This window comes from Astatotilapia calliptera, chromosome 19 (assembly GCF_964374335.1).
Source record: "Astatotilapia calliptera chromosome 19, fAstCal68.1, whole genome shotgun sequence".
NCBI lineage: Eukaryota > Metazoa > Chordata > Actinopteri > Cichliformes > Cichlidae > Astatotilapia > Astatotilapia calliptera.
In genome coordinates, this window is record NC_137440.1 from 5,906,449 (window position 1) to 5,932,375 (window position 25,927).

Sequence of the window (25,927 nt, forward strand, 5' to 3'; positions counted from 1 at the left end):
AACTTATCTACAACTCACTGATTTCATATCTTAACCTGTGATGCAACATTGCAGCTTGATGTGAAGTTTTCTCAGTTTACTCATATTGCTGTATGTGTTTCATCTGCATTTATCATGAATGCACCCTAATGCACTTCTCACTTACATTTTTGAACTCACGTCCATGCAGAATATTTGAAACTTGTGTTCCAAACATCCCTTTTTTGTGGCAAGAAAGTGAATTTTTATGCACACAGTAGACTAACGTTTTCCTAACTAAATTAAGCCATTCATACTTGATTGATTTGATGAAAAACAGCCCTCTAAAATTACAAAAGCAAAGTCAGGAAGTATTTTAAAATTATGATCTATTGTTTCAAATTAATAAATGATAGAGCTGAGGGGAGCAACTTGTTTTATGATTGTGAAATGGGTGCACTGAGTTCAGATTTATAATCTATGTAAGAATGGTTTTACAGAGGATATTTTCCACACCACCTACTGACATCAAAGGCTGATGAATAATGAACAGTGTGAGTAATTTTGACATTCCTCCTGTTAAGGCTGCATAGGTTCCTCTGCAGTTCCTTCACGACTGTGTGCACAGAGATCAGTCATGAAAGGAAATCAATCCATTATTTTACACAACAGTTTAAACTTATACAGTGAAAAGTGAGAATAATTCACTGTAAAAGTGAAGCAAGGATTACAAATGTAGTAAAAACAGTGAAAAGGACGTCAGAATGTATAAAAGCATTCAAGCACCAATCAGCTGTTTCCCAGCTACAAATTTCCCTGACAGGTTCTGGAGGAAGTGGGAGGGTGTTTGGATCCTGCGTTTAAGGCTTACTCAGCTTACCTGGCCCTCTGTCCTCAGTCAGCTCCACCCCTGTCGCCTGAGGGCTCTTTTCTTTCTGTTCCTCTGTCATTCTGTCCCTGCGGCCCTGCCACAGCTCCAGGAAGTGGTTTCAGGTGGGTGGAGCTCAGAGAGAGAAAGAAAGAGGAGTGAAACAGAGCGAGGGAAAGAGAGATAACCAGTGCGGGGGGTAAGTTACTGGGAGTGGTAGAGTGAGAACAAAGAAACAGGTTAGAAATATTTGTTTATATCAGTATTAGAGCTACAAACTTCAGGAACCAGTCAGCTTTTACTCTTCACTTTCCTCATCTTCCTCCCTCTCTACCCTGAAACTCTGGAGCAGAGAGGCTTAGCTGGGTGTGTTGTGCTTGTCTGTCAGGAATCAGACCAGCAGGTTGGATCCCAGTCTGGACCTCGCCTCTTTGAAGGTGTCCTCCATGTGTGCCTGGAGAGGCTCAGCCAGCTGGAGCTGTGGCTGCAGAAATCCCAGAGGAGTCTTCAAGCTGCCGGTGTTGCCGGTGTAGCAACTATGCAAGACAGCGTGGAACAACAACTGCTTACCTGTCAGGTAAGCTCCGCCCACCAGGGGGACCAGCCCCCTCCCAGAATTTACAAGAGACAAATGTTACCTCAGTTGTCTCTGTGCTGACTGTGTTGGCACACTTTACAAGCCCACATTACATTCACGCAGTCTTTTTTCAGTATGATGAATTTCAAAGTCACATAGACGTAATACAGTTATTTAATATTGTTTTTATTCAGGTTGTGTCAAAATTTGTTAAAATGTACTTATTTAACTTTTTTAAAGCTTTTTTAAGGACTGCAAAATAATCTGAGGAAGTCTACTAATGGACTCCACATAAACAACAAATAGATATCATTGACAAAAAGCCGTAGCACGGACATCTGAAAAACTTTAACCTCTTTAACCTTTGCCCTTACAGTCACCAAATCAATGGGTTCTCATTTAAAAAATGCTAAACTACATCACATCTGGTAACTGCCATCAGGAATAAAAGCCTGCTTTGAAGCTATTATCGCTTTGTTAATCAAAGTTTTAATATTGTTTGACATAAATCAACAGAATAATTAATGCTATGCAACAAGACCTATAACAAGACAGACTTTTCTTCTGACATTGTGATGATTCACAAAGAGATGCAAGGAGGAAATTATAGTTCCAAAATGTTGATACACTGTGTCAAATGGTAATAAAACCGAATTATTGATGTGCAAATCTCATAAACCCACATTTTATTTACAATAGAGCATGGAAAACATATCATGTGTTCAAACTGTTCAAGTATTTTAACATTTCATGAAAAATGTTGGAGATTGACAGCAGCAGCATGTCTCAGAATATCAGCAAAGCACAAGGCCACAAATCCATAATGGATGCTCATAATCTTTGGGCCCAGAGGCAGAACTTCATTAAAAGATATGATATGATTTTGTCACTGAAATCACGGCATGTGCTCAGGAACACTTCATCATTGTCTCTGAACACAGCAAGACATGCCTTCTGCAAAATGCAGAGCTCTATCACGCAATGAAGAAGCCATATGTGAACATGACCCAGAAATGCTGCCGTTTTCTCAGGGCCAAAGTGCATTTTAAATAGAAGGAGCAAAAGTAGAAAAGTGTTCTGTCATCAGACACACTGAAATTTGACATTTTGGTTTATAAGAAATGCAAATCAAAGCATCATTTTTGTTTTTTTATCTACATTTTACACAGCATTCCAACATTTTAGAATTTGGTTTGTAATAAACGCTACTGCTGAATGGAACTAGGAGGTGTTAGACAACACACAACATTTCAATTTTTGATGATTTCTTTTGCTTTTCTTTTTTTATCATAGCAATTTATCGCCCTGCCCATATTTTGTTTCACATTGCGATATTTGAATATACAGAAAAGTGAAATGGACTTTGCACTGGCAACACAGCCCAGTATGTAATGCAGTAGATGTGTGTTACTTCTTCTTCAGAGAAGGGGTTAAGGAGAGCTTTTTATGACACAGAAACTGCTCTTCATGGATGCTTCTATTTGCCGTGTATTATTCTTCCCCCCTTGTGCTCATATCAAAGCTATTTCAGATGAGTCTGGTTGAGCAGAGTTCATTAACTGTTACCTACTTAGGTTTCTGTAATCTCTGTAGTTGGGTTCATGTTTTCTTGTTCAGCACAGATTGTCAATTCAAACCTCAGCAAAGTAAAAGAAAGACTTTCAGGTATGGAAGGCCTAACCTTACTGTTACTGACAGTCATTAAATCCCTTAAAAACATGGCCTCTTTGGAATAGTTGCAAAGATCTTACTCTTCTTAAACTTTTTGATGCAGATGTCTGATTGGATATGACTATCGCTCTCATTGTTAAATGTGATTGTGGCTATAAACACATGGCATAAAACAATTTCATAGGTGCAGAGTTCATAGTAGTGCCTCCATGTGCCAGCTACTGTGTAGCTGCAGAGGTGGTGTCCAAAACAAAAAAAATGAAAAAATCAACATGTCAGGAATAACCAAGTAGCAAAGCTTCACTAAGGCAGCTCACTCCCTGGGCAGTATTTACTTTTAAGAGTGTAATAGTATTGTATTTTGTATATAAACATATTATATAGGAGTAGGTAATGACTAACAGGTATTGTAAATCACATTTAGAGGTTTTAAAGCAGCATTACTTTTTCTGTTTAAACATTCAATCAGCTGGGGCAATATAACAGCTTACAGTCAGTAGCATCATGCCCTAACAGGATTCAACATTATCTTTATTCAAGCTTTAGCAGGAATTTTCTATTCAAGGACTCCTGGCTTACCCTGAGAGTGTAACTTGAGCCTCCATTAAAGTTTCAGGCGTTAAACACATCTCACAGGCACACATCACATTTTAATGGAGCATTAAAATGAGCCACTGAGATGTATCTTCCTATTCAAATTAGCTCCGTCATGCATCACCCACATATAACTTTGACATCATCAATGTGCTCGGCATTTTTCATTTAAGCTGAGCTCCAGAGCTAAATCTTTGTTTTAATTGTTGTTTTTCGTAGTGGTGTCAAAACAGAGCAGGAGGCGAGGTAATAAAGGAGTGAAAACAATAAAGAAAAGACGGGCGTATCTAAGAGGTGGAGCTTCCAAGGCCAGCCTCCAAATAATGAAGTCCTGGCTGGTGAAAATGTTACACGTGAAACAGACAGTTAAAAGAATGAAAAGATTTAATGCTACTGTCTTTTATAAATAAACACAATGGAAATATCTTAAACTGATATAATTGATATAATATTAAAAGAGCAATATTTCAAGTTGACATCAAAGAACTGAAGTTTTAACTGAAGTTAAAAGATGTTGAACAAATAAATGGTGTGTAAAATATCTGAAGGACATGTGCTCACAGGAGCTAAAAGGTCAGGTAAACTGTAAGAACTGTGAGAACCTGAACACTTATTTGTACTCCAAATACTGAAGCATGCTGAAATGTTAAAGTCTAAACAACACAGTTGAGAATTCATTGAAGTCTGAGTCATGGAAGAATTTTAAAGATCAGTGATAGTTAAATTATGGAAGGGAGGTGGAGAAACGCTAAGGGTGTCTAATAATACTCAGCTAAATGTAACCTGATATTCAAATGACTTGCAAACTAACTGTTCCACTCAAACACTACAAACAATAAACAAATTGCTAAAGAAGCAGGTGATCCAACTGGCAAATCTCATATTGGACAACTGCAAGCTGCTTTGCAACCTACCTACACTGCAGATGGACAAGTCTTCTTAGGATTACAGTGGTCTTGACTGTATTCGTGTGTGTTTGTTTGCTGGTCTACAGGAGATGTTTCTGGAGATTGAGCAGAAGGTAGCCAGCTTGTCAGCTCTCAGTCAAACCGCTGACCAGCAGCACCAGCAGAGTGAACTGGGAGCTGCGGGATCCCAGCAGGAGGCAGCTGAGCTTCTTACCACCAGGCTGGAACTCCTGAAAAACAACCTGATGTCCTTTCAACAGATGCTACAGAACAGACAAGAAGAGGAGAGGATGAGCAGCAACAAAGGGCCCCAGGAGCAGGTACATACACTAAATCTTTGGCAAATGGCTGCATAGTTGTTTTGTATTCAGTTGTTTGGGGTGGCTGTGATTAGAAGGTTGCTGGTTAAATCTTTGGGCAAGACAACCCCAAGTTGCTCCTGATGAATTCACTGGAGTGTGAATATTTGGCAGAATTAATGGATGTATGAGGCCCTTTGAGTGCTCAGGTGGAGTAGATAAATGCCACCACTCCATTCACAATTTTCCTTACTCAGTTAAATTCATTCTTATGTTAAATTAACTTCACTTTTGCTCTGAAAAACTGTCCCTTTAGGTTCCTGGATAATTTCAAACTAAGATTTATCATCAAAAGCAAAGCAGCATAACGTATTATATTCTTTCAGTCTGTGTTCTTGCACGCTCTCTAGTCCTGCTTACAAACTTTAACTGAGGTTGCAGGTTTACAACTGTGCCGCTGAAAGTAACGTCACACTAGGTACTGTGTGGCAAAGTCTGCCTTTGATAATTATTAACAGCTCTGCAGATAAACTAGTGCAGGCTCACCAGCAGCTCAATAGTGGCGTCCTTTCATAAGCAACACATCGCGTACATGTTTGCATTTAGACTTGTTTCTTAAAGCTGCTACCTTCAAGAACTCGTACAGTTGAAGTGATACTGATAAACTCTTTAGCTTTCATTCTTGTGTGTACATTTCACCTGTTTTTCCACAGCATTTAGTTTCTCAGGCAGATTGCCAGCTTGAGTCTAAAGTGAGGCGCAGCAACAGTGTTCAAGAGATCTTCTCATCACCTAAAAACAAACTTCTCAGACAGAGCAGCCTGCAGCAGCAGAAGGTACTGATGCCATTAGCTGCTTTGATGTTAGGTTCCAGTGGTGTGGGATTTTGTGTATTTCATGTGTCTGACTGCTTTTTGTGTATTTCACCCAAATGCAAACATTCAGAACATCCTGGGGCATTAAAAATCCCTTCTACCAGCATGTTTTCACGTTTTCCTGTGACATAAGTACATAGGATCAGAGGTGGATGTCAGTATTTAATTTTGTTAATATCAATAAGTGTTACGGCCGAGACCGTTTCAGACGAGTGACAGGACTCAAACGCAAGATGCCGAACAGCTCGTAAGTATATTTTAAGAATAATGTTTAATGTTTACACAAAATATTCATAAACAAAAGGTGAGCGTAGACGTTAAACTAAATAACAATCTGGTCCGGGTCAGAAAGGACAGCTATTCCGGGGATTGGACTGGAAAGCAAGTCACAAAGGGTCCAGGAAAAAGGTCGGGGTCACTGTAACAGAATGCAGATGTTCAAACATAGATAAGGAGGCATATGAATATGTTGTTTGGCTCAGAATCCTCCTTCGTACTGCGTACTTGCCAACGGAGGTCGGGGATGACATAGAGGGGTGAGTAGTCCGGGTGTGTAAATCCAAAAACTCCTGGCGTGGAGGCAGAGAGGCAGGTAGGTAATTTTGGTAATAGCCTGAGGGACTGCCAGAAGGTCCAGCATCCAAGTAGAAGCTCTTCGCCAGGGGTTGACAGTTAGGTGTAGTGATGTTTAGCAGAGAATCTGGCGAAGACAGATTGAGAACGCTGGCCTTATGAGTCCCCGGCTAATTACCCACAGATGTAAGCGATCAGCAAAAACACTGAGGCCCCTCCCAGGGGTGGAGACGCCGGCTCGGAGGGAGACACACTGGCACACACCCGGACCATGACAATAAGTTTTTAGCTGTGGCACTTTCTGCATACTTCAACCCCTGAGCAACCCATTGGTTAATTTTCATTACTGACACTGGATTGCCCAATCAAATCTCCCCTACATTCCCTGCCCGTCAGTGCACCCAGTGTTGCCAACTTAGCGACTTTGTCGCTATATTTATAAATCCAAAAACTCCTGGCGTGGAGGCAGAGAGGCAGGTAGGTAATTTTGGTAATAGCCTGAGGGACTGCCAGAAGGTCCAGCATCCAAGTAGAAGCTCTTCGCCAGGGGTTGACAGTTAGGTGTAGTGATGTTTAGCAGAGAATCTGGCGAAGACAGATTGAGAACGCTGGCCTTATGAGTCCCCGGCTAATTACCCACAGATGTAAGCGATCAGCAAAAACACTGAGGCCCCTCCCAGGGGTGGAGACGCCGGCTCGGAGGGAGACACACTGGCACACACCCGGACCATGACAATAAGTTTTTAGCTGTGGCACTTTCTGCATACTTCAACCCCTGAGCAACCCATTGGTTAATTTTCATTACTGACACTGGATTGCCCAATCAAATCTCCCCTACATTCCCTGCCCGTCAGTGCACCCAGTGTTGCCAACTTAGCGACTTTGTCGCTATATTTAGCGAGTGTTCAGACCCCCTTAGCGACTTTTTTTTTTCTAAAAAGCGACTAGCGACAAATCTGGCGACTTTTTCTGGTATTATTGGAGACTTATTTATGACGACTTTTTGACGTGACAGGGCGTGTTGCTCTTACTCTCAACAAGCAGCGGTGCTGCCTTGGGCACCTCACCCGTGCCAAAGCGCTCCCAGGCGGAGGATAGTCCTCCCTCAACTGCTATCAGGGCAGGAGATGTTCACACCTATGCGTCCAAACGGCAAATGAATCGCGCATGAGCGAAGCCGCTGCTCCCGCACTGACTGTAACGCAGTCAATTCTTCTTTTAATGTTTTGCTGTTTTGTGGATCACAAGGTATAAACTACTTATAAACACACACTCTCACACACAAAGTAACTCCACCAGAGTGCCAATTTCGGGTCACTTTTTCCGGTCCAGGCCAGGGTAAAGATTTGTAGTTCTAAATAAATTCTAACTGCATTTAGGACGTTTTTTATAGTGATGGGTCGTTCGCGAACGAAATGACTCTTAGAGCCGACTCTTTGACGTGAACGACGCGAGCCGGCTCCTTATCGCGAGCCGTCACGTGGGTTTTTTTTTTTTTCTTTCTCTCAGCCTCTCTCTCGCACTTTTTTTCCGCTTCACTCTGCACACGAGCCTTGTGCTTTACGCTGGGCAGAGGGGGGAGGGGCGGTAGTTACACTCAGTAGCACAGGAACAGAGCCAGAGAGAGAGAAAGAGAGGCAGGGACAACAACATTAGAAAGGTATAGTAATCATCCACAACTATTTTCGGTTGCAGATGATAAAGGATTGAGAAAGTTTATTCATGCAGGTCCATATGACAGAGAAAATGCATGTTCTTTTAGTTTTCATATTATAATTTATATTTAATTGTGTTGTGGTTTGCAGTGTTTTGTGTTCTTTTCACTTTAAATTTGTGAAAGGAAAAAGCTGAAAATTTAAATAGTTAAAACTTGAAATGTGAATAGTTGATTTTTGTATTATATGATTTATTTATTACATTTTATGTGGAGTGAATAAATAAAAGTATATTTACGGTGGCCCCTAGAGACAAAGCACATACAAACTTCAAATCACGTACGAACTCTGAAGCATGTACAAACTCCAAAACACGTAAAAACACGTACAAACTCCAAAACACGTAAAAACTCCAAAAACACGTAAAAACACGTACAAACTCCGAAGCACGTAAAAACTCAGAAGCATATAAAAACTCAGAAGCACATAAAAACTCAAAAAACGTACAATAGACAACAGAAGTGCTCCAGGATGCTGGGCGCAGTGTTGAGCCTTTGTTATCTTGTGGCTACACAAGCCAGCAAGTACCAACGACCGGATTTGGTGTGTGGTAATAACAGGTAAATGAACTTTTTTTAAAATTATTTGAAAATATATATGAGTGCCTGTGTATAAATATACAAACAATACACACATGCTTTCAATTGTGTAATTTAAGTGATCTAGTAGCTCTGCTTTGGAAGTTCAGTTCATGCTAGAAATGTGTTTTGGAGTTTGTACGTGTTTTGTCTCTAGGGGCCACCGCATATATTTATATATAAACATATATAAATAAAACCACTTGTTTTTACGTTAGTAATTCCTTTTGTGCATAATTTTATATTATTGTTAATAATAAATTAATTAAAGCAACAAAACAACCTGAAGAGCCGGTTCGGAGCCGAAAGAGCCGGCTCTTTTTAGTGAGCCGAACCGAAAGAGCCGGTTCTCTAAAAAGAGCCGGAAATCCCATCACTAGTTTTTTACTCACTTTATGTCTCTTCCGCGATGTTATTTCTCTCTCCAACAACATAGGTTAGTTACAATTACATTAGCATGATCAATTATGCAAATTAGATGATGGCGTCATTTGGCGACTTCTAGCGACTTTTAGGACAGCCAATAGCGATTTTCCTTACTGATGAGTTGGCAACACTGAGTGCACCTCGTAGAGGCTAAGAAAAGCCAAAAGGTGGAGCTGAAAAGCTGAGAGAAAAAGAAAGAGAAACCATGAACATACCATGATTTGAACAGTGGGAGCAAATTGTGGCAGCATCAGCTTGATAGTATTTGTATCCCACTGTATAAAGAGCTAACATCGCCAAAATTTCATTATAATAAGTGTTTGTGAGCTAAAAATCAAGAATGTGTTTACTGTTCGGCCACGATTTGCACAGCCCAGCGTGCTCCCAATGCAGGGGAAACAAATTCTGTCGGGGAGGCCTACCTTGGCACCGCCGTTGTGCAGGTGAAGCCGAAGGCAACATATGCCTCGTCATATTTTCTAGTTTTTGGTTTGGAAAGAAGTTGGTTTGGAAGCATATTTGGCGACGCTTCATCCTCTGCTTTGCTTTGTGCGGGAGCCCCGTCAAAGACCTGTCCATTATGCTAGCAGTGTCCAAGCAGGGGTTTTTTTTTCTTTCTTTCTTTCTTTTTTTTTTACCGCACCCCCGCAATGGCTCTGTGCCCCCCACTTTGGGAACCACTGACCTAATAGCTAGCGGGAAATAATTAGAAAGGGAGCGATTCAAGTAAAATAAATGGCTGCTTTGACAATAAGCCGCCGCTAATAGATGAAGTATGGCTTTTAATTTGTGTCAGTATGTGACGTGACACAGACACACAGACATTGTATCAAATATAAACAGTTAAAATTGTTAAACTTGATATTTTACTTTTGTGTAGGAGCTGGAGCTCGAGCTCAGTGAACAAAGAGGACTAACTCAGGCCATCGCCAGGCGTGGCAGCAGAGCGCTGCTTTACCGCCAGGAGTCCGAGGACCACAGCCAGCTCTCACTAAGGCAAAACAGCTTCTTCACTCTATTAAATTGTTGTCAAACACATATTACAGAGTTTTAGTTGTTTTAAAATATAACATACATTTACATTTTTAAATAAGGTATTTTACTTATAGGACGAAGAAAAAGACTACAGTATTTTCTTAATTCAACTTCAATCTATATAGAAAGAAAGAAAGCTGGAGTGAGATGAAGTGTTAATTTTCAGCTTGTTCTCTGGCTGCAGGTCGCCTCCTGCTGCGGCTGATGAGGAGGAGGATTCGGCTCAGAAGAAGTGGGATCACCTTCACAGTCAGCTGCTGGCTTTGGAAGAGAGCTGGCTGCTTCCTTCCTCCGAGGTAAGGCCTTCATCGTGAGACTGAGGTGCTTGATTATCACATTTCAAATACAAGAGAGAAAGGGACAAATCGGTGTTCTCGCCATGCTTGATTATCACCTTCTTTGAGCAGATGCCACTTTGTTGTCTCGTTGGTGTTATGGGAACTCCTGCAGGGCATGATTAGAGTAGCGTGTGTCTCTAACTTTTCCTCTGATGTTTTTCTCCGTCTCTCTCTGTCTGTGTGGCTCTCTCTTTCTCTCTCTTTATGAAGGTGACAGACTCATCTGTGAAGCGTAGCAATGGAACAGCAGGATGCATGATTGCCAGAAAAAACCTGAAAGAGCTCCAGACCTGCATCAGCCATCTGAGAGAGCTGGGGCACACATCTGCAGAGCTTCTGAATCAGGTGAGGAGCCATTATATTAGGGCTGTTTGTCAGAGAGTATAGAAGCTGTTGCACGAGGCCAGTTGCTGGTTTTCTTCTCAAGACTAGAGAGCCTGAGATAAAGCTGAAGGGATGTGAGATGATTAGCTTCCTAAATTTATATTCCCTTTAAAGGTAATATGTAATTTAGAATTATTTGTAACTATAACCAGTTAAATGTAATTGTATTAAATTAGCTTTCTATTAAGTTATGCAGCTTGCATTATCAGTGGCATAAACAATGTATGAGATCTGAAAGAAAAGAGTTTTATGTGATCAGTAAATATGTGATGTGATCCAAAACACAACTAATAAACAAATTCCAGCCACAGTTTTTACACTGTGTTCAGACTCAGTGGTGTTGATGCTGAAAATCTGAGCCCACTTTTTCTCCCCGAAAGATCAAAAATCAATAAGAAAACCAACAAAGTATAATATTGATCTTAGCACTGGGATCAGTGTCATCTTATCAAATAATTACAAGGTATAGGTATCAGAATCAGAATACTTTATTGATCCCTGGGGGAAATTATTTTTTGTTACAGTGCTCCATTTTAAACCAACATTAAGACAAGACAGACAATACACTAACTAAGAATAGTATAATATATACATATATATACATACATAAGTCACTCATAAATAAATAGTTGGAAAAGAAACATGTGTAGCTGTAGTAGCAAACAGTGTGTTAAGTGGATGCGTTGTACAGGGAGATGGCCACAGGCAGGAAAGATTTCCTGTGTCGTTCAGTGGTGCTTTTCGGTAATCTCAGTCTCTCACTGAACGAGCTCCTGTGACTGACCAGCATGTCATGGAGTAGGTGGGAGGTGTTATCCAACATTGTCTTTATCTTGGACAGCATCCGCCTCTCCGACACCACCTTGAGGGAGTCCAGCTCCATCCCCACAACATTGCTGGCCTTACGGATCAGTTTATTAAGTCTGTTGGCATCTGCGACCCTCAGCCTGCTCCCCCAGCATGCAACAGCATAGAGGATCGCACTGGCCACAACAGACTCATAGAAAATCCTCAGCATTTTCTGGCAGATGTTGAAGGACCTCAGTCGCCTCAAAAAATAGAGACGACTCTGGCCCTTCCTGTAAAGTGCTGTGGTGTTTTTAGCCCAGTCCAGTTTATTGTCAATGTGTACTCCAAGGTATTTATAGTTTATAGGTAAGGCTGGACCTCATTTTGAGTTGTCACAGGACTGAAAAGTGAAACAATCTTTAATGCAGCACCAATAATATAACTGATGCATGTTTTAATGTAATAATAATAATAATAACAATAATAATTTATTTATATGCAACTTTTAGGACACTCAAGGACACCTTACAGGCAATTAAGTATCAGAATCACAGTATGGAAAATAACAGTTGGACAACACCAACTAAACGTCAATATGCATAATATTAAAAATTCTAATAAATTGAGGTCCCTGGGCTGATTCGCTTTAATATTTGATCAAGAAATTTGCTATTGTCCACTTTAAAAAACATTAAAAAAATTATAGTAGTAAAGTAAAAGATGAAAGGAAATCAACTCAACCTTGCATAAAACTGAAACAAATAGCCTAAAAGAAAACCTTTGTGGATGTAGGCCAAATTTTAATAAATTGTTAACATGACCCTGCTAACGGTTTTGCTCATCTTTCATACCCAGGCCTGCCCTGCTGAGGGAACCCATCAGACCGTTGATGAAGGTTTGTTTCATGTATTGCATGGAGCATCCCTGTGCCTGGACTCAATGAAAAGCATGCTGTGCTCACCTGTTCTGGTGACACATGAAGAAGAACCCCAGCTGAGGCTGCTTCACCTACAGGTGAGACGCCTCACTGCAAAGAAGCACTTAACATCAGATGTTTACGGTTGTTTTCAGTTTCAAAATTGTCATCATCAGCATTCCTGCATCTATGGCTGAAAAATCTGAGGCGTGATAGTGACTTTAATGATCCCCCTTCATTTTCTGAAGCATCAGTGTGAGGCTTGTTGTTACTTTCCGTGAGCTATTTCTGTAGACACTGACATTACCTTTAAAGGGAAGTGTCATGATGTGTTTTTTTTATCCTTAACTTTTTGTGCAACCATATCAGCTTTTAACTTCACACTGCAATTTTTATGGCTCAGTGTTCTTAATTCTGACATTTTATCGACCCTTTTGGGAAAAAATTATAAGTGAAATATCAATAATGCATCTTACTGTTAGTTAAAGCTTAACTAAAAGAAGGATCTTTACTATTCATCTTCCTTTTCAGAGTCTCTCAGCAGAGCTTGCCACCCTTGGCAGTGAGCTTGTTTCTCAGGGGTCAAAGGTCAGCAATGTCCCTGGGTTAAAGTGTGGTCAGCAGTGCATTGATGATCTGTGCAGACTACTTCCTGTGGTCCAGATCGCGCTGGCCAGCAGAGAAAAGCAGCTCAGGATCCTGCAGGAGGACAGTGCAGAGAAACAGGTCTGCATGTGTTTTAAAATCAGTCAGTAAATTGCTTTATTAATACTGATAAAAATAGAGAAAGTAAGAAGACATAATATCTAACTTCAATTGAGATAGGTTTTAGCTTACTTGTTATATTGGTAATTTGCTCTGTTAATAGATCAGTCGACTCTAAATTGACTGTTTATTATCAAAATCTCTACAGGTTTTAATTGTTGGTGTGTTTATTTGTCAGGCTGCTGCTCACATCCAGGAGTCTCTGCAGCAGCAGGTCGAGGCTGATCAACACAATCTGCCTGCCTCTCTCATCCACCAGGCCACACAGCTGCAGGTGTGTTAGCGAGTGTGTCAAATGTGGGCTTTAGTGTTTATACGTTTACGTAGGTCACCAAGGTGGCCCATTAAATACTGAGAGGCAAGTTTAAGAATACTCAGAAACTGAATTATTCAGATGATGCAAGAGCATTTAAATCTTCAAATTTTCTGTCCTCAGGGTGAGTTGGAGACAGTAGTGGGCGGTGTCCGTTCCCACTGTGAGGAGTTGAAGAGCGGCGTGGAATTGCAGAAGCAATATGAGCAGCTGGTCCGCAGCTTTGAGGAGCTGCTCAGTCTGGGCTCTGATAGTTTCCCTCAGCAGCCTGACACAGAGCTCCGGAGCAGGGCCCAGCTCCAGAAGAAGCTAAGCAGTCATATGGTTAGTGTGGTGGAAAAAAAGAGTCCCATTGAAATAAGACAATAGATTATGATTTTCATGTCTACTTTTTCTTAATCAGAGGTTTTTCCAGTTCCTGGGCGATCACTTTGAAATCCTGCAGTACCTGACCAATAGAGTTTCAGATATGCCCCTAGAAAATAGGGAGGTTACAATAAAGGGTCTGCAGGACCAGGTGGCTCGACTGCAGCAGGATGGACTGGAGAAAGGGACCAAGATGCAGGAAACATTAGAGGTAGGTGCAATGTAGCTTACTTGCAAAGTGACTTTCAAGTAAAGAAAGAGAAATACAGTACATACAATAACGAAGAGAGAGATTTCATGGAAGCCACACCTTGCATCTCCCATCAAAGTGGAATGTGATTGCCGTTATACATTCTGAAAAGCACTTCCACTGGAACCTACTGACACCTCTATGCCTAAAGTTTGCCTTAATCTGTCCAGGCCACCAAAAATCCCCCAAATTCATTAACTTGTTCACTAGATGACAGATTTACACATATAGGCTATTAAAGGCACCACAAATGAGAAATGAGAATGAGGATTGATTTTAATGACATAACCATCACTGATAATCACAATGTCTGCCTCAGATGTGGTCACAATGGGAGAAGGACAGTGCATGGTCCGACTCCTTGATGAGAAGTATTGAGACATCATTTCCCAAAATCCCTGAGGGATCTGAGCAGGAATCAGAGAAGCCTCTCAGCTACAAGGTATTTTCTATTTTCTATTCCATCTACAAGGGATCATTTTTATTAATAAATGTGTTTTTTGCCCATCGAATTTACTAACAGGCAGCCAACTGGAGTACAGAGCACATCAAGCAATGTTCCATTCTATCTATCTGGGCAAGCTCTATGCTGTACTTTGTGCACTGCACTCAAAACCTAATTAGATCAATTAAATACACCCTAATAGGTTGTTTCTGTAGGGGTACAGGATGCTCCTTGGCTTTGATGTGAATTTTTAGCCAAGCACAGACTTGTAATTTTGGTTCTGTTCACTGTTGTTCTGCTTCCAGACTGGCAACGCATCAGTTTTGAAATGCACCTCAGAATGGTCTATAGTCAACAAAAATATATATGTGGTAAAATAGATAAAAACATAAACATAGAGGTTGTCTTCTCCTGCATCTTTGCTCTAGTTCAGCAACCAAATCTGCATGAGATTAATAGTAACAGCTCAGCTTAAGGTCTCGTTAAAATTTTGTTTAACATCGAATGTCAGCATGTATTCAGTAGTGAGTCTCATTCATAACTTGTTACAAACTCTCTTTTGAGGTCTGTCTTTATGAAACTTGTTTGGCTTTAAAGTTGTCCTTTGTTCACTATCAGGGTTATTATCTTAGATGAAAGTGAAATTGAAAAGTAGCACAAACCTTCACCCTTAGTCTTACATACCAGTTGCATGAGAGTTAGCAAACCTGATTTATTTTAATTGTGATAAGATGATGAGTCTGAAATCTCTAATGCCCTTCTGTGACTGTAGCCAGCAGACAAAAGGTGACTTCTCACAAAGATTTTTGTATCGCTCTGAGCATTAGCCTTTGTGTTGAGTTGAGTGAATATTCACGCATGTATGTATGAATTCATTTCATGGGTCTGTGCAGTGATATGCAAGTTCTCCTTGTCTGACTGCAGGAGCTGCATCGCATTTTGGAGGAGAATGAAGCGCGGGTCAGTCAGATGCTGGAGGGAGGCCGGCGACTGCAGAGAGCGGGTTTTAGTGGAGTGGGTGTGTCTGTCTGCAAACTGGAGGCTCGCTGGAGATCTTTGCACAAGAGGCTGGAGCATGAACGCACCAACTTTGACAAAGGAAGGAAACTGAAGAGCAGGTGACTGATGAAAAGCATGAAAGTCCGGGCCGTCTGACATAGAAAGTTGGAACTTGTCCTGAACTTAGACTAGACTGCGTGTAGTTTAGTTTAAGCTCATATCATATTTTAGAAATGTTTAGTGTGGTTTATATTGAGATGAAATAATAATAAAATTGTCAATCTAAATTTAAATTTAAAATAGGGTTGCATGCAATGAAAACCCCAATATTAGATAGTAAAAGATCTTTTGGTATGATGTTGTGTCAACTTGTTTTTAAATGTGCAACTTTTGCCCAAAAATCAGGTTTCGTCACAGCTCTGCCGCGCTGTCTCAGTGGATGAATGAGGCTAGACAACGGATCGATAGATGGAGTGAGCTCACTGTCTCATCCAGTGAGGAGATGGATGTTGAACAGAGGCGTGAGCTCTACCTCCAGTCTGTGGTGAGTAAGAGTTGAAACCATTGTTTTTTAGTTTTTTTAAAAATATTTTAGTTCTAGCACTTTGACCAACTTTTGCTCATTAGCAGCTCTTCCAGAGACCACAATGCACTTATGGAGAACAGACTAACGTAAGATTTTTAATGCAGGCTTTGACCAAAGAGTTGGAGGCCAAATCTGAAGTAAAGGTGGCAGTGACCGGTTCTTTGTCCCAGCTGCTGCAGCTGAGGGAAGCACACTCAGAAAGAGATCCTGAGGATAAAGGGACTCCTCTGCCCAAGACTTCTGACATAGATATGTGCTCCATCAACACTCAGCTCAGACAGATAGAGTTGGACTGGTCCAGTCTTCTCGTTGATGTGCCTGTTATTCAACAAACTCTGCACAAGGTGAGGATCTCCCCCCCATGTAGACTGTGACTTCTCTAAGTTAAACTATTCAGCATTTTACAAAAGTTGCGCTGTTTTCTGAACACAGGCAGTTCATTTCAATATAGAACTCCAATAAAAAATATTCAGCATGCTATATTCTACATGTTTTTGTTTTTTTTTAATTTGCCACATATAGCAGTAATGCACTTCAATTAAATATTCTCCTTCTTGTATTTTGGATCTCAAGAACAGAAATAACGGTGGCTCTGAAAGGTCAAGCACATTGTAACGCAAGAAAAAAACTGTAAATAGAAAAAGCACACAAAACAGAATGGAAGTTCAATAAAACATCACAGGAAAAAGATGCTACAAAAGCTGACCAAAAAACAAAACTCACAAAACACAAAAAAGGGTTTTGGGGGATAAAACAACATGAGGAAACAGTTGCGAATGTGACAAGTATGCAATTACATTCTTACATGAATCATGTGATTAATATACACATTACCTGCATATTTTTATCCCTCACAACACTGGTGAACCGTTCACTTCTTTAAAGTGTGTCATAGTCAGAGATGGGCAGTAACGCGTTACTGTAATCTGATTACTTTTTTCAAGTAACGAGTAAAGTAAGGGATTACTATTGCAAAATCGGTAAATAGATTACCGTTACTTTCCCGTAGGAACGCTGCGTAACTGCGTTACTAAAACCGTGATTTTTTTGCGAGAATGTCTCATGACAGTGACGTAAGCAAGTGCGACGTTTGTGACAACAGCTGTGTGCAGATCAACAGTGGATAATATATCAAGTGCAGGAGAGAGTATGAGCGTGCAGCGTTTAAAGCGTGGAAGTACTGATCTTACTTTGAGTTTGATTCCATAAAAAGTGACAAAAACATTAGTGTCCGCTGTGCGTGGGAAGAAAACTTCTTTTTACAGCGAAAAAAACCCCCTAAACTTCCAAGCAAGCACCGAGTGCGCTACGACGTAATGGGAAACTCACAGAGAAACTCGCGGATTCTTCCACTGACCGCAGCGGCACACCTGCACCAGGGTAAACCTCCGCCTACCCCACTCCTGCTTTACAGGTGAAAATAGAGCAAAAGGACCGCTAGTCTTTGATGTTATTTATTTTCTGCTGTGTTTTACTTGCATCTATTTGAAAGAGTGAGTGGAAAACCCAAAAAAAATATTTTATTTTATGTGCTGGAATGTGCAGAAAATAGGTTTAAATATTAAACAAATTTCTTCCAGTCAGAGAATGGTGCATATAATTAAATTTTTGCTTGATGCATAAAGTTAAAAAACTAAAACTAATAAAACAAGTTTTAAAAAGAGACTTTTCCATTTGATTACATTTTGTATGATGGATTATGCAGAAAAAGTAGAATTGGGCTGAAAGATCTATCGCTTTATCAACTATTCAGGTTATAAATCGTGTTTTTAAAAAGTAACTAAGTAACTAAGTAATTAATTACTTTTGAAAATAAGTAATCAGTAAAGTAACGGGATTACCTTTTTGGGAAGTAATCAGTAATTAGTTACTGATTACTTTTTTCAAGTAACTTGACCAACACTGGTCATAGTGCAGTTTTTGGTGACTACTGTAGCACTTTCATTAATGTCTCCTCAAAAACACCTGCATTGAGTTTTGTGAGATTTCGTTTTTTCTACTTTAATTGTTTTCAGTTTTATTTTCAGTGTTTTTGCAACATTTTTGTTCTATTTGCTGTTCTTTTCTTACATTGCAGTGCATTTGACCTCTCAGAGCCACCGTAGAAACTCCTAGAAATACACATCCAACAGGATCGGTCACCTCTTATATGCAGTCTTGTAACTGTGCTCTCTTTATAAATGCAGACAGTGCAACGTGGTCCAATACATTAGTACATCTGACCCCAGATCTCCCTGAAGGGTGTTGGAGCGATGGAGTTTCTTAAATGCTGAATATTGTAATACACAAACTATGTGCCAGACACCCTCTTATCTGTGGATGTATTTAAATGTCAGAAGTTATACTTTCACAGAACCTTTCTGGCTTTAGCTCGACAAAGTTTGGTGCAGTTTTGCTGCCACCAATTATAATCATCCATCTTGAGGGCTCTTCTCACCTCTCTTCTCTTTTTGGTGTGAAACCACCTATGAACCTCTCTGTGTCTGACGTTTTTTTTTTCTTTTCTGCTTGTCTGTCTTTTGCTCCTCTCTCCTCTTTCAGTCTCGTTCATCCACTCTTTTTCTTCTTTACTTTCCCACCTCCCACCTCCACTCGTCTCAGCTCTACCCCCTTCCTTGTTCTCTTTCTGAAATCCTCATTTCCTCTGCCTCTGTTCACTTTGTGGTCAGCTCCTGTCATTTGTAAGTCTTCTGTCCCCCCTACTTCAAGATTTTCACTCACTTCCTTTTAAACCTGGACTGTCTTTGCTAATAGCACCATTGTGGATTAACTGAAAGCTTATAAATGAAAACAATTGATTAAAGGCCATTAAACAATGACAACAGTATGCAATGGTTTTTTTAAATTAATTTATTTTTTGGACTTCATTGCAGCGATGGTTAGAGGTGCAGACACAGCAGGGGGCGCTGCTGGAGTTGCAGGCCTGGCTCGGAGCAGCTGAGTGTCAGTTGGAGGAGTACTGCAACAAAATCAACAAAAACTCCTGCACCAACAATGATCTCGCCCAGTTCCTGAAATACTTCAAGGTAGAATGGATGGTGGTGGTTGTGGTGCGGGCTTACATGTTTGTATTAATTATGCTGTTTCAGTGGGATAGTGGAGTATTATTAGCGCTGATCTGATCTGATCAAGAGACGTTTGTTGGTTTACTTGTGTATTTATCCATGGCATATTTCTCAGGAGTCTCAGACAGAGATGTGTGCACATCAGATTACAGTGGACTACGTGAACCAGCCATTACAGTCAAATAGTAATGAGAAGGACCACAGGTTGCGCTACGAACAAAACCAGTATGCAGATGAACAGGGTCGCCTCAACCATCAGTGGCTCAGCTTGCAGGAAAAAATCAACTCTAAGGTAAGTTTGAAAGGTCCTGCCTATAAACCTTCCTACATCACACACTGTTGATCATTAGAGGAGATGTTTGTAATTTGTTGACAACGTGTGCGGTGTTCAGATTCAGGAGGTTGAACAGGAGTTGAGGAACAGAGTAGAGTGGGATGCCCGACTGCAGCGGATCAACAGCTGGATCGCGGTTCAAAACCTCTGGATGGACTCGGCTCAGACACCCAGCAGCCAGACGGAGCTACAGAGGAGCATCAGCGTCTGCCAGGTCTGTGTTCTAACATCTGCGTGAACAGTCAGCGTGTCCGTCATCATTTCAACATTTCAGATTTGATGTTTCAGCCGTGATGAGCAATTTTCACGTCAAGTCATTTGCAAAGAAATACTCAGAGATACACGTCCACACAAGGGAAGTAAATCAACACAGGTTTTAAATTCTGCTTTTATCTCAGGATCTTGAGAAGAAGATTATGCAGAAGTCTGCAGCTCTTCAGGAGCTGATAGACAAAGTTTGTGGCAGACAAGAAAACAGGAGCTGCAATTTTATCTGTCAAATCGATAAATCCATCGAGACCTGCACAGCTCTCACACAGAGGGTAAGTAACACAAGGACAGTTCAGAGGATAAATGCCTCTGACTTAAAAGTTTTAGGTCAGGTATTTGTCTGCTCCTGGGTGTCTTTAGATTATCTTATCTTTTACAGAACGACTCAGTAAAACAGAGGCTAACTCAGGCTCAGCTGTTATGGAGCAACATGGAGGAGAAGCTGAGTCACATGGTGCTGAAAACAGTGAGAGCATGTCAGACTCTGAAGTATTACAGCGGCCCCCGGCTCTCCCTGCAGGCACTCACAGATCTCCATGAAAAGCTGCAGGTATTTTACCCATACTAGCTCGATCACTTGTAGATGTTTAAACTCACCACTTTTTCTGGATTCTTTGTCTGCAGTAGATATGTTTAATAAGGAGAATTTGGTCACTGGAACTGTGAGCTTCTGGACACTCAAAACATATTGCTTATTAAGACAGTGGTTAGCACTGGGTCCTGGATTCTAATCCAACATCCACCAGTGTGGAGTTTGCATGTTCTCCCTGTGTTTGCGTGGTTTCTCTCCGGGTACTCTAGCTTCCTCCCACAGTCCAAAGACATGCAATTAGTGGGGTTGGGTTAACTAGTGATTCCAAATTGCCCATAGGTGCTGTGTTGGCCCTGTAAGAGACTGGCAACCTGCCCAGAGTATACCCTGGCTCTTGCCCCATGGCAGCTGGGATAAGCTCCTATGACCCTGAGTTGGATATGTTTGGATTTTGTTTTTGACTGATGGCTGTTTTGTTGTATTGGATGCAGCTTCTTCAACAGGAGACAGAAGCCTCAGAGGTAGAGTGGGACAAACTTGGTCAGAACATCCTCTCTCTCAGAGATAACATCAGTCCTGCTGCTGCTGCCATCATCAGCAAATGTCTGGACAGGCAGAGAGACAGGTGAGACAAACACGCATGCACATACACCTGCACACAGGCACATCCACATGTGGAAACTCTGTGGAAAAATATGATCTTTTGTTGTTGTTTTTTGTTTTGTTTTTTCCAGTTGGACTATAGTGACTGGAGCTCTGGGCCAGCAGCTCCAGAGATGTCAGAAGGTCCTGACTGTGTGGCAGGTTTATGATAAGTGTGCTGGGTCTCTGGCAGAGCGACTGCAGGCACTACAGAGTGATGCCACATCTGTGCTGAGCAGCACACCTGGACAGGACAACACAGTGAAGCTGTTCACTGTCAAGATAGAAAATGTTCAGGTGAGATAATCAATTAAAAGAATGTCTTATTTCATATCAGGGTCCAGCAGTTTGTAACAGGCATTTAAAAATTCACCATCTGACACCAAACATAATAAAAATAATAATAATAATAGAAACTCTCCAATCATTTGCCTCCCCCTTTGCTTCAGATTTTCTTGCAGAGGACAGACACCTTGCAGTCTGACCTGGAGGTGGTGCTGAAAGCCTCCAAGGACTTGATTAGCCACCTGGAACCTTCAGCCGCCAGTCTGGTCCAATCAGAGTGCCGCTTGTTGCCACGTGGTGTCCTGCAGCTCAGACAGCAGCTGTCTAGGAACCTGGGTCACCTGCAGGTAAAACCTCATGAATGAAAGAGTCTGTGGGATTTGGTGAAGTCAGACTGGATTTATTGCTTATTATTCATTTTCACTTAAAAACTGCTTACACTGAACCGATCACATATCAAGTACAAACTTTTGTTTAAGGTTAAACCAGTGAGCCTGGTTATTTGGGTAAACCTGCAGGAATCTTTGAATGAAAACACTGCCAATCGTTCAATGTGCACAAACCTAAACTTTTTAAAGTATTTTACTACAAACCGTTGCTTGTTTTGTTGCTGCCACTGCTATTCCTCACCTGACACCTGACTCCAGAAAGCGTCACAGTGACCTATAAATTAAGACACATATGGCCATGTGCCATGTTTGTGTGTAGGAGGAGCTTAAGCAGGTGCAGGAGTTTGAAAATGAGATGGAGTCACTGGAGAGGAATCTGGAGGTCTGGCAGCAGCGCCTGGAGGATCCAGCTCTGAAGGCAGACCAGGTGAGACAGCGTGAAGATTTTATGAATGACTGCTGTGCTGCGTGTTTAGCTCTCTGTTGTTTTCCCCAAAGTAAATTGTTCATTAAGAGACTTTTATGCTACAATAGAAATGTGTGTTTTCTTAAAGAGAGTCCAGCTTCATTTTCTTGAGTCTTGTATGTAGTGAAAAATTATTTATTTAAAAGCTGTAAAAAGAAAATGAGCTCGTACAGTCCAGTTGAGCTGTAGGTGCATTTACAGTGCTGAACAACTATGTAGTGCTGAAAACGTTTGGGTGACATTGTTTACACAAAGAGAAGATTTTGACAGCTGTAACTCTTAAATGTTAAGACTTAAGCAGAAATATGAGTGTCAAATATTTAGTAGTGTAAGGGTGTAAAAGTATGCTTTGTCTCTGCCTGACTTTATACCTCTGAATGGAAAGTTAATGTACAGGAGCAGATGTTATACAACAGTGAGAGAATATGAAGAAGCAGGAAGCCGCCCTGTGGCGGTAAATAAATGAGGACAGAGGAACACAGAGCATGACTGCAGCGTGTAATCTTAGACCGTCCTGAGCTGTGATGCCGTGCGTGAGGTAGTCCAGACTGTTGTGATCCCTCCTGAGTCTCTGACGCCACCATATGTTTCCAGTCTGGCCTCATGGAGCTGAGCGGCCTGTCTGCTGACCTCGATGTGCTCAACGAGCGGAGCTGCAGTCTGACGCTAGAGGACGCTGCGGCACACCGCCTGCAATTCCTCAACCGCCGCTGGGCCGATGCCTCCGCCAGAGCTGAAGAGGCCTGCAGGTCAGTGAGGAAACACGAGGAGTAGGGAACTAATACCTGAGCAGCCATCACAGTTTTCCTGTCTTCCAGTAAATTTCCCCTGTTTTAAGTAAATAAAAAACAAAAAGATATTTAGTTCGCAGTTTTAAAAAAGAGAGAAAACAATCAAACGTAATTGTGTAAAAGGCAGTGAATGAACCGAACACAAATTAGGGCTGATCACTAAATGGATACATTTGTTTGGCAGCCTTGCCTCAAAGGGCATTTCACAGAACTTTTGCAGACAACTGTTTTTATAAATCCGCTCAAATCTGTAGGAGGCAGTTTTTTTTCAAACTTTACTTTCGAATTACGGGCTTTTTGACGTTAAAAAACGTTAAAAATATACTTTTCACAAAGTAAAATGTTGCAGAACATTTTTCACCTGCTGTTCTGTTTTGTGTACAGTGAGCTGCAGACGGAAGTGCTGAGGCAGCAGAGATTTGAGCAGAAGTGTGAAAGCTGGATGTCGTTCCTGCAGAGGATGGAGGACAGCCTGGCTGTAGACGTAGCGGGATCGTACGACGGCCTCAGACAGCAGCTCTGTACTCACAAGGTATCAAACCTGATTAGCAGTCTTACTGACGCATCTAAGCTTGAACTACACACTTCTAATCATTCATATGTCTCTGTGATTCAGCGCTTTCAGGCTGAGCTCTCCATTGGTCACCAGATCCTTCACTCAGTCATCACTGATGCTCTTCATCTGCTGCAGAAAGGAGAGGTGGAGGGCAGGTGAGAAGATCAAACAGCATCCCTCTGCCCATCTGAGTCCAGGATGTGTGAAATATGTTGACACCTTTGAAATGAACTGACATGAAATTTAATAGAGTTATATTGATGAAGATGAAATCCTAAAAGCTTTGGTGATTACCTGACTGTTCACTGACCGTTCACTAGCATCACCACCAGGTTCCATGCTTCGTATAGGTTTCTGTTCTAATTCTGATCCTGGTTTTAAAAAAATCTAGCTTGATTGGTACAAATGGCCTCAGAAAACAATGAATCATTCTGTTTGTTTAGACAGTCAGTGTTTCATTTTGAAATTAAGTACAACTTAATATTTTGATGGATCCAGGAGCGACTTCATCCTAAAGCTGGCCCAGCTCAGAGAGCAGTGGCAGGGAGCAGTACAGCGGGCTGACCAGCGACGGTCTTTGGTGGAGGGGTTGGTGAAGCACTGGCACCTGTACAGCCGCAGCCTGAGAAAGCTCCAGAGGTTCCTTGCGGACACGCAGACCCTGCTCCCCTCAGCTGGACTAACCTGCTGTAGCCTGCAGCAGCTCCGACGCTCCCTCCACGACCTGCAGGTGGGATCTGTTTTCGAATTGATTTTGAAATCACTTGAAAGGGCCATAAAACTGATTGAATTAAACACTCACTGCAAGCTGATGAATGAAATTATAAGAATATCAATCTGTTAAGAGGACTGATCCTTGTGGGAGTCTTTTACACTTGCTGAAAATCATTGTTTGTTCACGTTATCTTTGCCACTCACTCACAGACGGCTGCTTAAAGATATGAACACTGAGGGAAAATTGGTGCTGATTGCGTTTACAGCAAAGGGAAAATGAAACGATTGTAAAGTTTCCAATCTTTGTTATTTTGGGCTGTCATGAAGGAAGACTGATGAGATTTGAATTGAATGTGGAAGAAGATAAGACTTTGACCTATTGTAAGCTGCCCCTTTAAAAAAAAAGAAGATGGAAGCCCCACAGAGCCCCCGGCTGACTACATCCCCCAATGAATCACTGCTGAGTAGCTTCCTTCGCTTCATTTTTCCTCCACACTCCTTTCTATGTTTTATCTCCTGCACTGTCATCCTCAGCACAAAGAGCTGTTGTTCCAGAGGTATCAGAGCAGTTTCATCAACACTCTGGAGGTTGGCCGTCAGCTGTTCTCCATGGGGGACGAGGAGACCCAGACTCAGCTTCAGACAGATCTGGGGACACTGCAGGAGGAGTGGGACAATCTCCACAGTTTGCTGTTCAAAAGACTGGAGCTCACCGAGGCTATAATCAAGGTAATCATTGTGACTATTATGTTCTGATTTAACGGGTTACTTTTAGGAACTTTTTAGCTGGTACACAGTGAGACAAGTTCAAACTCAGTCTATGCTACTAAGGAAAACTTTGCAGTGTATCTGTGCTTGTGTGTTTGTATTTTCTGTATTTTGACTTAAATTTATATTGAACTCTTCTTCTTATTCATGTGACTTCTTAAATGCAAGCACAGTAATGTCAATATATTTGTATCCTGGCCTGTTTGTCAAATAAAAACACAGAGTATTGTTAAAATACTGAAAGTACCGAACAAAGATTTAAATATGTCATATTTGACCTCTGACCTCGCCTTCAAAACGGTAGATTGGTTAGAAGGTCAAAGCGATAATAATCATATATAGAGCTATTTCTTAAAATTATGTTTCTTACTGCCATTCTGTATATATACATATATATAGGCATATAGGTAATGATGTATAGCGACACTAAATATTACTAAAATTACTTTATTATAATAATAACATTAAAGTAACAGGTTATAACTGTTTACATACATAAAAAATTGAATACCTGTACAATGTTCCTGAATATGTTTTTAATATTTTAAAAACAAAATAAAATTGTGATCAAAAACTTTTTTCACTTGATATAGATTACTAAAAATGTTAATGAATTTACTAGACAATGAAATGACTGCTATGCATGCACTGTATTCACATCAATAAAAAATAAGTGAACTCAAAATTACGTCGAGGATATTAAAATGGGTTTCAACAGGGCAAATAGCGAAAGCCTGAACTTTGCCCTTGTTTTTGTTGCACTAAAACCATCTTAAAGTAAGTTTAAAACAAAGGAAATGCACACAAAACACAACACTTTTCCAATAAAAGTAAATACTGCCCAGAGAGTGATCCACTTCTTGTTTTTTACTGTTAGTGTCAGCTCC

The 25,927-nt window shown here is 41.0% G+C and overlaps 2 protein-coding genes and 1 long non-coding RNA gene across 7 annotated transcripts in view; 2 read left to right on the top strand and 1 right to left on the bottom strand.

Annotated features, from left to right (window-relative positions):
* The first annotated feature begins 213 nt into the window (after nt 1–213).
* On the top strand, nt 214–10,391 carry LOC145422604 (nesprin-1-like). The gene is made up of 5 exons (XM_080294149.1): nt 214–1,403; nt 4,663–4,896; nt 5,589–5,711; nt 9,923–10,038; nt 10,262–10,391. Exons 1-5 carry the CDS (start codon nt 1,365–1,367, stop codon nt 10,389–10,391), a joined length of 642 nt encoding a protein of 213 aa, XP_080150275.1. The 5' UTR covers nt 214–1,364.
* Nucleotides 6,003–7,411, bottom strand: LOC145422513 (uncharacterized). Its single transcript, XR_013903821.1, has 2 exons — nt 6,255–7,411; nt 6,003–6,168 (listed from the first exon to the last, which is right to left on the bottom strand). It is a non-coding gene; the product is annotated as an uncharacterized LOC145422513 (long non-coding RNA).
* Nucleotides 10,266–25,927, top strand: part of LOC145419293 (nesprin-2-like) — a 48,018-nt gene continuing 32,356 nt past the window's right edge. For all 5 annotated transcript variants that reach the window (XM_080293971.1, XM_080293974.1, XM_080293972.1 and 2 more), the window contains exons 1-25: nt 10,266–10,373; nt 10,626–10,760; nt 12,444–12,602; nt 13,036–13,230; nt 13,448–13,543; nt 13,706–13,906; nt 13,986–14,159; nt 14,518–14,640; nt 15,568–15,761; nt 16,048–16,186; nt 16,333–16,572; nt 19,102–19,254; nt 19,409–19,585; nt 19,686–19,841; nt 20,026–20,169; nt 20,277–20,447; nt 20,921–21,054; nt 21,164–21,368; nt 21,521–21,703; nt 22,065–22,172; nt 22,806–22,960; nt 23,387–23,534; nt 23,619–23,713; nt 24,057–24,288; nt 24,807–25,001. In XM_080293971.1, coding sequence (XP_080150097.1) covers nt 10,671–10,760; nt 12,444–12,602; nt 13,036–13,230; nt 13,448–13,543; nt 13,706–13,906; nt 13,986–14,159; nt 14,518–14,640; nt 15,568–15,761; nt 16,048–16,186; nt 16,333–16,572; nt 19,102–19,254; nt 19,409–19,585; nt 19,686–19,841; nt 20,026–20,169; nt 20,277–20,447; nt 20,921–21,054; nt 21,164–21,368; nt 21,521–21,703; nt 22,065–22,172; nt 22,806–22,960; nt 23,387–23,534; nt 23,619–23,713; nt 24,057–24,288; nt 24,807–25,001 — 3,867 coding nt within the window. In that variant the 5' untranslated portion in view covers nt 10,266–10,373; nt 10,626–10,670. The remainder of the gene's footprint in view (nt 10,374–10,625; nt 10,761–12,443; nt 12,603–13,035; nt 13,231–13,447; nt 13,544–13,705; nt 13,907–13,985; nt 14,160–14,517; nt 14,641–15,567; nt 15,762–16,047; nt 16,187–16,332; nt 16,573–19,101; nt 19,255–19,408; nt 19,586–19,685; nt 19,842–20,025; nt 20,170–20,276; nt 20,448–20,920; nt 21,055–21,163; nt 21,369–21,520; nt 21,704–22,064; nt 22,173–22,805; nt 22,961–23,386; nt 23,535–23,618; nt 23,714–24,056; nt 24,289–24,806; nt 25,002–25,927) is intronic.

What these genes read in the sequence shown, in the direction of transcription:
- LOC145422604 (XM_080294149.1), top strand. Translation starts at nt 1,365, where the DNA reads ATGCAAGACAGCGTGGAACAACAACTGCTTACCTGTCAG. An exon ending in ACAAAGGGCCCCAGGAGCAG is followed by an intron (nt 4,897 to 5,588) that starts GTACATACACTA and finishes GTTTTTCCACAG; the next exon opens with CATTTAGTTTCTCAGGCAGA. An exon ending in GCAGCCTGCAGCAGCAGAAG is followed by an intron (nt 5,712 to 9,922) that starts GTACTGATGCCA and finishes ACTTTTGTGTAG; the next exon opens with GAGCTGGAGCTCGAGCTCAG.